Here is a 14,347-nt window from a genome sequence, read left to right as displayed (position 1 = left end):
TGTAACTGGAGGCCAGGGTTCACAAGAGAGGCATTAGTATGTCACAAAGCTGCCAGCATAGTCAACTGGTAAAATAGAGTATAAACTGATTTCTTTTTAAAGTACAGAAGGAATTGAATCTGAAAGGCAATATCAAGAGCTAACTTTATCCTACATTATATACTGTAACAAGAATTGGAAACTGAAGATATTTATAGGACAGGCTTGAAGCCATAGAAGATGAGATAACACATCTGTCCTTGCTGGTCTGTTTTGAGTGTTTGTTTCTTGAATTGAGTGGCAAGTTTTTGGATCTCAACTGTGAGTGCATTTAGGAGGCAGAAACATCAGCTGGAATGATGAAAGTCTTGTCGGGGAGCCAGCGATTGATTACCATAGACGTCTGGCAGCTGTTGCTTGAGCTTGTGGAATTATGGAGGACTCAAGGTGACAAATAGTTTGGTAAATGAAAACAGTTCTGCATTAGATTACAGTAGAGATCTACTGTACCATTGGCAAACTAAGTAGAAGCAGAATTCTGCTACTCACAGCAACTGGTGCCCACTTCTGAAATATTAGCATTCCTGTCAACTGGTGATGGTGTTATTGGGCCAGCCCTGTGTGCTTGCATTACTGCACTGGGCTGCCACTTATGGAGCCAGTCTGATGACAAGCTTCTGCTTTTTATTTCCCCCAGAAGGGAAGATGATATCCTTAACTCCCTGGGGTATACAGAGGGAAGGGAATCATGCTGTTAACATGAACTGGCTGGTGTGATTGGGAAAGAGAGTGTCCTGTAGGAGGACTAGGTCTTGTCCTCTTTCGGAAGAAGCTGTTGGGCGTAATACTATGAGCAGGAAATGTACTCTTGCTGGAGAAGAGTTATTGTGATCTAGCAGACAAGAGTGATCCTGGGAAGAGGATTGAAGAGGATATACAGGACCTCAAAGCCATGAGTTTAAATTGGGGATGGAGTTTACGTGAACAATAGCAATCAGTAATAATATTTTCCTTGTCTCCATGGGCTTCCATGAGCATTAGCAAATTGAGTCTTGCAATATCCCTACAGAGGTAGGTATGACAAAGGCACTTGCTGAAGGTCCCATGGAATCCGGTACAGCCAGCAGCAAAACCCAGATCTCCTGTCAGTGCCCATGGCTTAGAATACAAGACCCTGCTTCTTTAGTGAAAGTTGGAAGGATACATTGAAGAGATTTCTCATGTCATCTAGTATAGTTAGGAGTGTACTTAAATGGTGGAGAAATCACACAATTTTCGTGAGTTGGTCACGGCATAAATAATAAATTTCATGGCTGTGTTACACATCTGCTAAATTTGCTATTTATTCTATGACCCACCCGCAAATATGTGTGATTTCTCTGCAGAATTTTTCAAACTAGGGGCCTGGATCCAAAAGGGGGTTGCAAGCCTGTTAGGGGGTCATGGTATTGCCACCCTTACTTTTGCGCTGCTGCTGGCGGCCGTGCTGCCTGAAGCTGGATGGTGGCTACAGCCCTACTGCCTAGCTCTGAAGGCAGTGCCACCACCAGCAGCCACACAGAAGTAAGGGTGACAATACCATGCCACCCTTACTTCTGTGCAGCTGCTGGTGGCAGACCAGATTTCACGGTCCATGATGTAATTTTCATGGCTGCGAATTTGGTAGGCCCCTAAGTAGAGTGGTTTCCAGCCATGTTCATGTAGCAGAGATTCAATGTTTTGTGACTGGTATCTTAAGCTCTGTGTTTTAGTGATGGCCCTTGTGCTAGGCCTTAATGTGGCACTGCTGCTCCGTGCAATTCAGTTGTGTGCCTTTTAAACCACCATGGACCTTGGGATGTTCCAAACCCCGGCCTCGTGACTGACAGAGGTTTAGAGCATCCAAAGTAATCCATGATGTGGTTTGGAGCATATTTAATTGAGTTGGAGGCTGTGAGCGCACAGCCAAAGGGTGTTTAAAGTAGTCATGTTGCCTGACTACTTTAGGAAATGCTAATTTTGTCCATAAATAAAAGACATATCAGATATTAAACTGATAAGAACAGGTACTAGGCTTGATCTTAGCTCATAGAGAGCCGAGAAGCTCTCTTTAAATCCTCTGAATCAGGCCATGTTTGGACCTGGCTCAGCCCATGATGTATGATATGCGAGGAGCAGAAAGGCATAGATGTAATCTAGATTACAGTTATTTGGGAGGCCTCGTGATAGATGGAGTTGGACCCCTTTGTTTTTCCTTAATTGACCAATCTTGTGCTTTTCACTCTGGTATATTGAAATAGGTCATAGGTATTGTGGGTAGTGTATGTTTAGTCCTGGTGTGAAACTTCAGTCTTTCTTCTCTCAGCTTCCCACCGTCCAAGGAAGAGAGACACACACTCTGCTTTATACTTGCAACTTTAAAATTGCACGCATTGGTAACGTTAATATGATTTCCTTTCCCTTCCATAGCTTCTCCTCTTCTGCTTTTCGCCAATCGTCGGGATGTCAGACTGGTGGATGCTGGAGGAGTGAAGCCAGAGTCCACCATAGTGGTCAGCGGCTTAGAAGATGCCGCGGCGGTTGATTTTCAGTACTCACAAGGCATTGTTTACTGGACAGACGTGAGCGAAGAAGCCATCAAGCAAACGTACTTGAACCAAACTGGGAATATAGTGCAGAATGTCATTATTTCTGGTCTGGTTTCTCCGGATGGCCTGGCATGTGATTGGATTGGGAAAAAGCTGTATTGGACGGACTCAGAAACCAATAGGATAGAAGTTGCTAATCTCAATGGAACATCTAGAAAAGTCCTCTTCTGGCAAGACCTTGACCAGCCAAGGGCAGTTGCCTTGGATCCAGCACATGGGTAAATATTAACGTGACTCTGCATGGCTGGAGTGTCACAGTTGCTTTGTGAGGGATTTTTGGCTCTGTAAAAAGAAATATAATCTCTTGTTTCTAATAAGCTCTTGTTTCAGATTCTACTTTCTCAAGGTATTCTATTGCTGAACATATGTTTAGACTTAAATACAATGTGGCAAGGAATGACAACCCAGATACAGAGCCAAAATTAAAATATATATAAAATAGCCGAGCTTAGGTGCCAATGAAAATACTCAATCAGTAAGAGTCTTACTTTTCCAATATGTCTTAATGTTGTAAATTTCTATGCCTGCAATTAACCTGTCTGGTAAGTTAACAGAACTCTTGTTTGGATCGTGATGTGTGTGGTTTTCTTTTTTAATACATGTAGACAGCAATGTATGCAAATCTCCTTTAGTCAAAACAGGAATTCTCACATGCTTTGCTTTGGTAAACAAAAGCCAATATGTTGAAATCGAGATTGTCATCTAATTATATAAGTGTTGGCAGGTGAATGAACCTGGTAGAGGCCTGAATGTCTAGATCAATTTAGATCAGGACCCCATCATGCTAGCACTGTATGGACATATAGAAAGGAGGGGGTCTCTGCCCCAAAGAGTTTATAATCTAAATAGGCAAAGGAGATGTGTGTGCGTCCGTCCGTCCGTCCACTGGATCAGACTGCCTTGGCGGGGCTTCCACCTGCAGCCATTCCTTGCATCCTGGTGCATTGCGAGTGTGGACAGAAAGAAATGTTGAAGCTGCATGATTGCAGCTCGTCCTGTCGGCTCTGTCCACACACAGTTCTTTGTAAGGGGTCACTTTATCCTTCTCTTCTAAATTAAGCAGCTCCTATATCCTTCCCCTCTTTAAGAAAGTCCAGCACCAACCAAAGCACACAATAAATTTAGGCTCTTTGTAAGAGTTGTTGAGGGGAAAAAATAGATAGGTGTGTAGAATTCAATATAAAAGTAATGGAATTTCACTGCATTTCAGTAACACAGGAATGACTGGCAGTGAGCTGGGAGAGAATCCGTCTCTGCAGAGCCTGTCTTTTCAATTGAGTGTCTGGGGTAAAAAAAAAAAACAAACAAACAAAACGCAAGCAAAAGAAAGACAGGAGCAAAGAGAACTTGGTATTGTGCTGTGGCCATTTACCATAATACAAGCTGGAGTTGCCAGGCTCCTTCAGTAGCAGTCCCACATGCCAGACTCTTTCGAGACCAAAACAGGAAGGAGGAACATTTATAATTAACATGCAAATTAAACTCTCCCTAAGCGTGGTTGCTTATACCCCCAAAAGAAATCCTAAACTGCAATCATACCAAGTGATGCTCCAGCCACTACTGAGCAACTTTCAGAGGGGTAACCATGTTAGGCTGTATCAGCAAAAACAACAAGGAGTCCTTGGGGTACCTAAGAGACTAACAAATTTATTTGGGCATAAGCCCACGAAAGCTTATGCCCAAATACATTTGTTGGTCTCTAATGTGCCACAAGGACTCCTCATTGTTTCCACTGAGCAACTGCTATTCTCCAGATGACTGGTGGATTCTGGGCAGGCAACCACAGCCCTGTATGGTGGGGAAAAAGGAGTGAACTTGCTGGCCTTAGATGGTTTCTCCCAAAGGGACCTGTTCCTCTGGCCCTTGGTGCAAGGAGGAAACGAGAATTCAGCAGTGACACACAAGTTCACCAGTCTAATGGAAGTTTTTTAAAATAGTCATTAACCTGGAAACAGCAAAATAAAGCAGTGATGTACCTCCTCTGACACCGCCACTGAGATGTACTGGTGCTCACTGCTGTAAGGTCCTGTGTTTCAGGCTCTCGGGTGATTCAGGAGAGTGCCCCCTGTTGCTTCCTCTTGCCATGTTCCTGCAGCAGTTTGAGAGCAGCAGCACATGTGCACAGATCTTGAAAAAGGACAAAGATTCCGCGGGAAACAGTTTCAGTAGAGCCTGAATGGAATGTATGTTTTGCAAAAATGCTAGTGAAATCCTGCAAAATCTTGCCATTTTCAGAAAAGCACTTTTCATGGCGGAAAACCATTCCCTCTCCCTGCCCTCTTGCCCCCGAGCTGGTGGTATGTGCATCAGCAGTCTGGTAAAGCAGCAGTTGAAATGAGAGCTGTGCATAGTGGCCATGCTGTACTGGGTTACAAAACCCAAGCTGGGAAGTGAAGGCATGCTGAACTCACTGCACGCTGTTCAGGTGAACAGCTCCCCCATGAAATGGCTGACTGCCAGACAGCGCAGCTTGCTGGGTAGGTGGTCCCCTTTGCAACATTTGCTTGGCAAACATTGGAGGGGGAAAGCTAGACAAGATGAAATACAACTTAAACTGGCCTTCGGTGGGGCTAGGTGGAGCTGTAAGCTAATGCTCTAGCCTTTTTCCTCTGGAGACTGGGATTCAAATCCTAAATAAAGATTATGGGTGCAAATGAGTTTGGCTGTCTGTAGTGATTCCTCACCAGCATGTCACCGCTTCACTGTGCTCAGAAGAGGTCTAGAATGACTCTCAGGCTTTGGCTACACTGGCACTATACAGCGCTGCAACTTGCTGCGCTCAGGGGTGTGAAAAAACACCCCCGAGCGCAGCGAGTACAGCGTTGTAAAGCGCTAGTGTAATCAGTGCCTGCAGCTCTGCACACTCGCTCGCAGCGCTGCAAGCTACTCCCCTCGGAGAGGTGGAGTACATACAGTGCTGCGAGAGCTCTCTGGCGGCGCGACTACACTCGTGCTTCACAGCGCTGCCGCGGCAGCGCTGTGAAGTCCCGAGTGTAGCCAAGCTTCAGGAGTATGGCAGGTCAGGGACAGTACTTGGGGGACTGGACTCAATGATTTTTCAAGGTCCCTTCCAGTTCTATGAGATAGATAGGTATAGATTGAGGTGCATAGGGGTGCTTGCATTCTGCCCACACTAGCAAGTGCTGTCACTCCCTTGTAGTTTTATGTTTCCCAAATCTACTTAGAAAATGGATCCCAGACTTAAAGATGGTCAAAAACCCAGCATCTGTGTGTGTATGGGAGGGGAAAAAACATGATACAACTTTTAGGTATAATTGAAATGCAATTAATGCCTATATAGAGACAGCCTCCTGGAGAGAGACTACATTTTATTCATATAGTCAGTGTTCATACTCAAGCCTAGATCTTATGCTTTTCTACCATTAACTCCTATCTTAAGTATACCGAGTTGGTATGGACAGTGTTAGATCATGCCCTTGTGTGAGTTGTACCAAAGCAGAGGGGCAATGAATCTTAAATTATACTATGCTAAAGGACCTAAAGATAGAAACAAAAATGTGTATAAAATGGGGGGATACTAGTGATGCTATCCTCTGGGACAGTGGTTCCCAACCTTTCCAGATTAAGGCACCCTTTTCAGGAGTCTGATTTGTCTTGCGTACCCCCATGTTTCATTTAACTTAAAAACGACTTGCTTACAAAATCAGACATAAAAATACAAAAGTGTCACAGCACACTATCACTGAAAAGTTGCTGACTCTCTCATTTTTACCATATACTTCTAAAATAAATCAATTGGAATATAAATATTGTACTTAAATTAAGTGTATAGTACATAGAGCAGGGTAAACAAGTCATTGTCTGTATGAAATTTTAGTTTGTACTGACTTCACTAGTGCTTTTTATGTAGCCTGTTGTAAAACTAGGCAAATATCTAGATGAATTAATGTACCTCCGGGAAGACCTCTGTGTACCCGCAGGAGTACATATACTCCTGGTTGAGAACTACTGTTCTGGGAAACTGCCCAAACTAATTTTAGGGAGGTTGCTTGGTATGGCTAGTTACTTAAAAGAAAAAAAATAGATAGCAAGTGTTGCGTGTGTGTGCATGCGTACACATGCAAAGACTGGGAGATCATCATAGAGTACAGGAAATTAGAAGCAGTACAGACCACTTAAAAATGTAAGAGGAAAAGGCAGTGAGACAAAATTAGCTTAAAGAGCCTTTTCTTTAAAGGACCCACCAATGGGGATTTACTATCCGAGCTTATGAGAAAGCAAATTGTCAAAAACCGAAAAGGCTATGATGAGAAATCCTGGATCTGTTAAATCTGCCTCAGTACATATCGCAATATGCAGATCCTACAGAACCAGATGGAGCAGTATTTTTTAAAAAGTAAAACTTCCATTTCAGTAGGAAGATGCAGTTAGCAGAGATGCAAATATCTTGAACAGAGACTGAAAGGGCTGTAAACAGTTTAAAGCAGGAGTTCTCTCAGCCTTGGGATGCAAACAGGTTTCTGGGGAGTTGTGATCATCCTTCCTTTCTTACCCTAGCTTCTAGATCTTCTGGGTGTGAAGAGAACTTTGAGAGTAAAGCAGTGCAATGGTGCCTGAATCTGCAGACAGCCTGGAATAATGCTTCTAAGGGTATGTCTGCACTACGAGAGTAGTTCGATTTTACTTAAAGCGAATTTGTGGAACCGATACTACAAAGTCGAACGTGTGTATCCACACTAAGGACAGTAATTCGACTTTGTGAGCCAACACTAACGGGGCAAGTGTCGACATTGGAAGCGATGCACTGTGGGCAGCTATCCCACAGTTCGCGCAGTCCCCGCTGCCCATTGGAATTCTGGGTCAAGCCCCCAATGCCTGCTGGGGCCAAAAATGTGTCGAGGGTGGTTTTGGGTAACTGTCGTCATTGAACTCTCACTCCCGCCCTCCCTCCGTGAAAGCGCCGGCGGGCAATCAGTTCGCACACTTTTCTGGTGATTGACAGCGTGGATGCCACAGCGCTGCGAGCATGGAGCCTGCTGCAGTTATGGCCGTGGTCAACACCTCGCACCTTATCATCCACCTGTTTCAGAGGCAGATGCTGAGAAATTGGGCGAGGAGGCTATGGCAGCGCGGTGAGGACATTAGGTCTGAGAGGGGCACAGACCTCTCACAAAGCACGGGACCCCGCGCCGTGGACATCATGATGGCAATGGGTCATGTTGATGCTGTGGAATGGTGATTCTGGGCCCGGGAAACAAGCACGGACGGATGGGACCGCATAGTGCTGCAGGTCTGGGATGAATCACAGTGGCTGCAAAACTTTCGGATGCGTAAGCGAACTTTCCTGGAACTTTGTGAGTTGCTGTTCCCTGCCCTGAAGCGCAAGGACACCCAGATGCGAGCAGCCCTGACTGTCCAGAAGCGAGTGGCCATAGCCCTCTGGAAGCTTGTAACGCCAGACAGCTACCAGTCAGTCGCGAATCACTTTGGAGTGGGCAAATCTACCTTGGAGGTTGCTGTGAAGCAAGTAGCCAATGCAATCGTTGAGCTACTGCTCTCAAAGATAGTGACCCTGGGAAACGTGCAGGTGATCATAGATGGCTTTGCTGCGATGGGATTCCCAAACTGCGGTGGGGCTAAAGATGGAACTCACATCCCTATCCTGGGACCGGCCCACCAGGCCAGCCAGTACATTAACCGAAAGGGCTACTTCTCAATGGTGCTGCAAGCACTGGTGGACCATAGGGGATGTTTTACCAACATCAATGTTGGCTGGCCGGGCAAGGTTCATGACGCTCGCGTTTTCAGGAACTCTGGTCTGTTTAGATGGCTGCAGGAAGGTATTTACTTCCCAGACCACAAAATAACTGTTGGGGATGTGGAGATGCCTATAGTGATCCTCGGGGACCCAGCCTACCCGCTAATGCCCTGGCTCATGAAGCCCTATACAGGCGCCCTGGACAGTGAAAAAGAACTCTTCAACTACCGGCTGAGCAAGTGCAGAATGGTGGTGGAGTGTGCTTTTGGACATCTGAAGGGGAGATGGAGAAGCTTACTGACTCGTTCTGATCTCAGCTAAACCAATATCCCCATTGTTGTTGCAGCTTGCTGTGTGCTCCACAATCTCTGTGAGACTAAGGGGGAGATGTTTATGGCGGGGTTGGAGGTTGAGGCAAATTGCTTGGCTGCTGATTACGCCCAGCCAGACACCCGGGCGATTAGAAGAGCCCAGCAGGACGCACTGTGCATCCGGGAAGCTTTGAAAGCTAGGTTCTAGAGTGACCAGGGTAACCTGTGACTATTACGTTTTTTTAAACAGAAGCTGAACCTGCCCCCATTTCTTTACCCAGTTAATGTTGACTATCCTCTCCAGTTACCAACCCCCTTCCAACACACCTTTAAAAATAAAATAAATGAAACTTTGTTCATTAACACTGTTTTCTTTATTAAGGATTTTGTGGTAAAGGGTTGAAACTGGGACACAGACTGTGATGGGGAGCGGGTGTAGTGATGGAAAGGACGCTTCTAAACTCGAGGAATGACAGGCTCCTGCTCCTAGAGCGGTCCGCAGTGGTGGACTGGTTGTTTCAACGGAGCCTGCCACCCCTCCTTTTTGGGACTCTGTGTGGGGGGGGCTACATGACTTTGTGGTGTGGGAGGGCGGTTACAGATCCCCTGCTGCGGGGCTCTGTCATCCAGGCTAAGGACCGCTGCATAAGATCTGTAACCGCCCTCCCCTGCCACAAACTCACATAGCCCCCCCCCACACAGAACAGGAAAACCACCTCCCAGACTGACCAGGGTGCCTAGTGACTGCAATGTGTGTGTGACCTTCTGCTGAACCTGCCCCCGTGTCTGTACCCTGGAAAAGGTGACTGTCCTCTCCAATTAACAACCCCCTTCCCCCCTCCCCTTCAAACACACTGTCCTTTAAAAGAACATGATGGAAACAGTAATTAACAGAAATATATTTTTTATTAACAACTACACAGTTAGGAGATGAAACTGGGACGGGGGCTTGGGTGAGGTGTTTTTGGGGTGAAGGAAAGGACTTATCGAATCTTGGGAATGAGAGCCTTCTGTTACTTGAGCAGTCTGCAGGGGTGGAGTGACTGTTTTCACGGCCCCTGCCGCCCCTCCTTCTTGGGACTTTGGGTGAGGGGAGGATGGGACTTTGTGCCGGGGGAGGACGGTTAGAGAGAGACTGCAGCGGGGCTCTGTCCTCCTGCCTCCAGTCCTGCAGAACATCTACAAGGCGCCGGAGCGTGTCCGTTTGCTCCCTCATTAGACCAAGCATGAGTCGCCTGCTGGTCTTCCTGCCGCCACCTGGCCTCCCGTTCGCTGTGTGATCGCTGGTATTGCGACATGTTCTCCCTCCACTGGGTCTGCTGTGCTGCCTCGGCTCGGGAGCAGCCCATAAGTTCTGAGAACATCTTGTCCCGTGTCCTTCTCTTTCGTCGCCTGATCTGCACCAGCCTCTGGGAGGGGGATGCCAGGGTAGCTCGGGAAACACTCGCAGCTGTGGGATGGGAAAAAGGGAGTGAATTCCTCAGAAAGATACAGTTTTGCGAACAATGAATATAGTCTTTCTCTGTGAACAAGACCATGCACAGCACCTATCACATGTGCACTCAGTACAAGGTCGAATTTTCGGCCTTCTCATTGAGTGCTTGGGGTCTTGCTGTACAGATCACACAAGGGCCGGACAGCGGAATTCGGCTAGCAAGCGGACATGGTAAGCCGTAGACTTTTGGCTGCTTAAAGCTTAATTTATAGCAGTGCCCTCCTTTCACGTTCCAAGCAATGCTCCTAGCGTTGGCCAGTTCCTGCTGCCGACAATCCGGCCAGCATGAACTCTGTCTCTGTTCCAACCCCCTCGTGGCTGTCCCCGGGAAAGATCCCTGCATGCTGCCCCTGTCACGCCTCCACCGCGTGGCTGTAAACGGCCGGTTACAGTTATGTAAAGGAACAGGCAATCAGTCCCAATACTAACATTCCCCTAATTCAAAGCAGGTCACCGTGAGTGATATCACTCTGATGAGGATTTCGGAGACAGAGAAAGACCGCATGCTGTGTGAATGCCAGCAAGCACCAGGGCCGTATGCCGCCATGCTTTGTGAGGCAATGATCCCGGGGTACTTGCTGCTAGCCTGGCGCGGAAAAGTTTCCTACCATGGAGGACGCAATAAGTCTGCTCTCCCCAGGAACCTGATGCAAAGGCTTTCACAATACCTCCAGGAGACCTTCGTGGAGATGTCCCAGGAGGATTTCTGCTCTATCCCCGGACATATTGACAGAATTTTCCAGTAGCTGCACTGGCAAGGACTAAAAAGTAAAGCGCCTAGGGCAAACTAATCATGAAAAACCCATTGTTAAGATACCATTCCTATTTTGTTCAAAATAAATGTTTAAAACACTTACCTACCGATGTTTCCCTGATTCACGGTCCAGGTTACCGCCTTGGGAGGTTTGGTAGGGGATCTCCGTGAGGGTGATGAAGAGATCCTGGCTGTCGGGGAAATCAGCGTTGAAAGCGCTGTCGACTGCCTCGTCCTCCTCATCTCCTTCCTCATCTTCCCCTCCGCGAACATCTCCGAGGAAGCGGCCGTTGACAATACCCCATTGTCAGAGTCCACGGACAGTGGTGGGGTAGTGGTGGCGGCCGCACCTAGAATGGAATGCAGTGCCTTGTAGAAATGGCATGTCTGGGGCTGGGATCCGGAGCGTCCATTTGACTCTTTGGTCTTCTGGTACCCTTGTCTCAGCTCCTTGATTTTCACGCAGCACTGCGTTGCATCCCGGCTGTATCCTCTCTCCGTCATGGCTTTTGAGATCTTCTCGTAGATCTTCGCGTTCCGTTTTTTCGATCGCAGCTCCGAAAGCACGGACTCATCACCCCACACAGCGATCAGATCCAAGACTTCCCAATCAGTCCATGCTGGGGCCCTCTTTCTATTCTGCAATTGCATGGTCACCTCTGCTGGAGAGCTCTGCATCGTTGTCAGTGCTGCTGAGCTCGCCACGATGTCCAAACAGGAAACGAGATTCAAACTGGCCAGACAGAAAAAGGAATTCAAATTTTCCCGGGGCTTTTCCTGTGTGGCTGGTCAGAGCGTCCGAGCTCGGACTGCTGTCCAGAGCGTAAACAGAGTGGTGCACTGTGGGATAGCTCCCGGAGCTATTAGCGTTGAATTCCGTCCACACTAACCCTAATTCTACATGTCCATGTCGAATTTAGCGCTACTCCCCTCGTCGGGGAGAAGTACAGAAATCGATTTAAAGAGACCTCTATGTCGAACTAAATAGCTTCGTTGTGTGGACGGGTGCAGGGTTAATTCGATTTAATGCTGCTAAATTCGACATAACCTCCTAGTGTAGACCAGGCCTAAGATGGATTCAAACTTGGGGCATTGTGACCTCCTAACAGCCATCAGTGTCACAGCCAGTGTCACTATATTCCTTCTGTGTTTCCAAATGGAAAGTGTGACCTGATATGGCAAATGACTAAAGGGAAAACCAAGTAGCTTGGTGATCAGAAGTATGCAAGTTGCTATTTAACAATGTTCATCGGTCTAATTTCAATAAATGTGGGAGTATCATAATTTTGGGTATATTAAAGAGCCCGGGATGAGATCTAATATATGCAACTAGTCTGTGCTAGTGACACAGGTGCATATGTGCTTGCACCTGGTATGGAATTTTGAATAACTGAATGTTCTGGAAGGTTCTAGCACATACATAAATAAAGTTTACCCAAGGTCTGGCAACCTAGCCTCTCAGGTACTAGAAAACATATTTCTCTTGGGCAGCCAATGTTGTTTTCACATTCCCTAGTTGCCTGTTGTTCATAGACTATACCAGTGGTTCTCAACAGGGATCCGGGGCCCACGGGGGTGGGGGGGGGCCGTGAACAGGTTTCTGGGAGGCCTCTAAGCAGGGTCAGCGTTACAGTCGCTGGGGCCCAGGGCAGAAAGCTGAAGCCCTATTGCATGAGGCTGAAATCCAGGGCCCTGAGCCCCACCACCTGGGGCTGACACCAAAGTCTGAGCAATGTACCTTTGCAGGGGCCCCTGTGGTATGGGGCCCCAGGCAAGTGCCCTGCTTGCTACCCCCTAACACCTGCCCTGGATTTTATATTCAGAAAACTAGCTATTGTGGCACAGGTGGGCCGTGGAGTTTTTATAGCATGTTGGGGGGGCAGCTCAGATAGAAGAAAATTGAGAACCCCTGGACTATACCACCATCCTGTTGTAAACAGGGAATAATTCTCCAAAAAATGGTCACTGCTTTGAGCTAGAAACACAGAGAGCTTTGGGCTGAAGCTGAAAAAAAAAATAGTGTGTGATATCAGCATCAATTTGAATTATAGCCTGTGAGATAACGGAGATGTGTCTTACTCTTTTGATCCTTCTACCCTTTTCCTAATTCTAGAAGTGATGATCAGGGAGTGTTTCTAAATTCCTTTCTCTCTGGAAATTGTGTTTTACGGCCAACACCTAGAGACTGTCGGACCATATGTGTGTCTGCATGTAAAGATTAAAATAAATCCTTCAAAGAACTAGTGAAAGTCATTAAACTCTTGTAATCAGTACAGGATTTTCTGATGCACTGAGACAGTATATTAATAATATACAGCTGCTTAATATGTACTATAGCGTTCTTTCCCATGCACTTCAAAGCCTGCTTGTTGGATCCCATTTGTGCATACATGGTTTCTAAGGAGACTGACGAGATGGTAAGCAGATTGTTTTACTTTCTTTAAAATTGGGCACGAGCTGTAAGAGGGCAGATTGAGTGCAGTGGATTAGTGAGTGCACTCGTATTTTGTTTCTGAACATCCAAATTCAAATCCCAGCTTAGGCTATAAGTGAAGCTGAGTTGTCTTTAATGGAAAATGTATGGCTAAATTCTCTGCACTGCTTTGAATAAAATCTCAACCGTCATATGCAGTTATATTCTTATTAGGTGTACAGCAGGTGGGGATTCAGGGTCAGAAGCTTCACAAAGGACTCTCACTCTGATTTCCTGGTTTTCATATATTTTTGTTTTTTTAGAATTACAATGTACTAATACAACTTCAAATTAATGGGTGAGGATTTAAAGTTTTCCCTCTATTGTAACAAAAGGAAGCTCTCAGATCAAAACATGTTTTTTAAAAAAAAGGAATTCACATTCACATCCTAAAGTAATGCGATGACCCTGCATAGACTGGGTTGTTGGCAAGGGGGACTGAACCTATGACCTCCGGATCTAAAACATAAACCTTTGCTACCTGCACTAATCCACCAGTTTGAAGGCTGTAATGGACTCATAAATCTTGATATGTGGAATGGCCATTGGAGGAGGACAAAGTGCCACTTGTGTTAGTGTGGGTTGCACAGGTATTTCCTTCTCGAAGGGAAAGGTTCATAGGATCTGAGCTTGACCTGCAAAAATGCTTGTAATCTAAATGGAAAGGACCAAGCATATCTCATTTTAAAACACAAACTTACCCCATCTCTCCAGCGTAGTGCAGCTAAAAGCCAACAAACCCAGCCTGTAGCTGTTTTGGTGTGGCTCTCCACTACATTTGCCACAGAATTTAAACACATTGTCTAGAGCTGTATTGGTGATCAATGCTAATATACTAAGGTCCTAATCCAGCAAAGCACTTAAGTATGTGCTTAATTTTAAGCATGTGGGTAGAAGTCAGTGGTACTACTCATATGTTTAAAGTTAAGCACATGTTTAGATGCTGTGCAGGTTGAGGCCTAAAATATATCCGCATGGTAAGGTAAACT

At 46.2% G+C, this 14,347-nt stretch overlaps 1 protein-coding gene and 1 pseudogene across 2 annotated transcripts in view; one reads left to right on the top strand and one right to left on the bottom strand.

Moving 5' to 3' along the window:
- Positions 1-14,347, top strand: part of LRP5 (LDL receptor related protein 5) — a 276,227-nt gene that overhangs the window by 60,715 nt on the left and 201,165 nt on the right. For both annotated transcript variants that reach the window (XM_034770363.1, XM_034770362.1), the window contains exon 2: positions 2,428-2,824. In XM_034770363.1, coding sequence (XP_034626254.1) covers positions 2,428-2,824 — 397 coding nt within the window. The remainder of the gene's footprint in view (positions 1-2,427; positions 2,825-14,347) is intronic.
- On the bottom strand, positions 1,926-2,066 carry LOC117877521 (annotated as a pseudogene).

Source organism: Trachemys scripta, chromosome 4 (assembly GCF_013100865.1).
Source record: "Trachemys scripta elegans isolate TJP31775 chromosome 4, CAS_Tse_1.0, whole genome shotgun sequence".
Taxonomy (NCBI): domain Eukaryota; kingdom Metazoa; phylum Chordata; order Testudines; family Emydidae; genus Trachemys; species Trachemys scripta.
The sequence above is the reverse complement of the archived record's forward strand: the minus strand, read 5'-3'. Positions and strand labels throughout refer to the sequence as shown.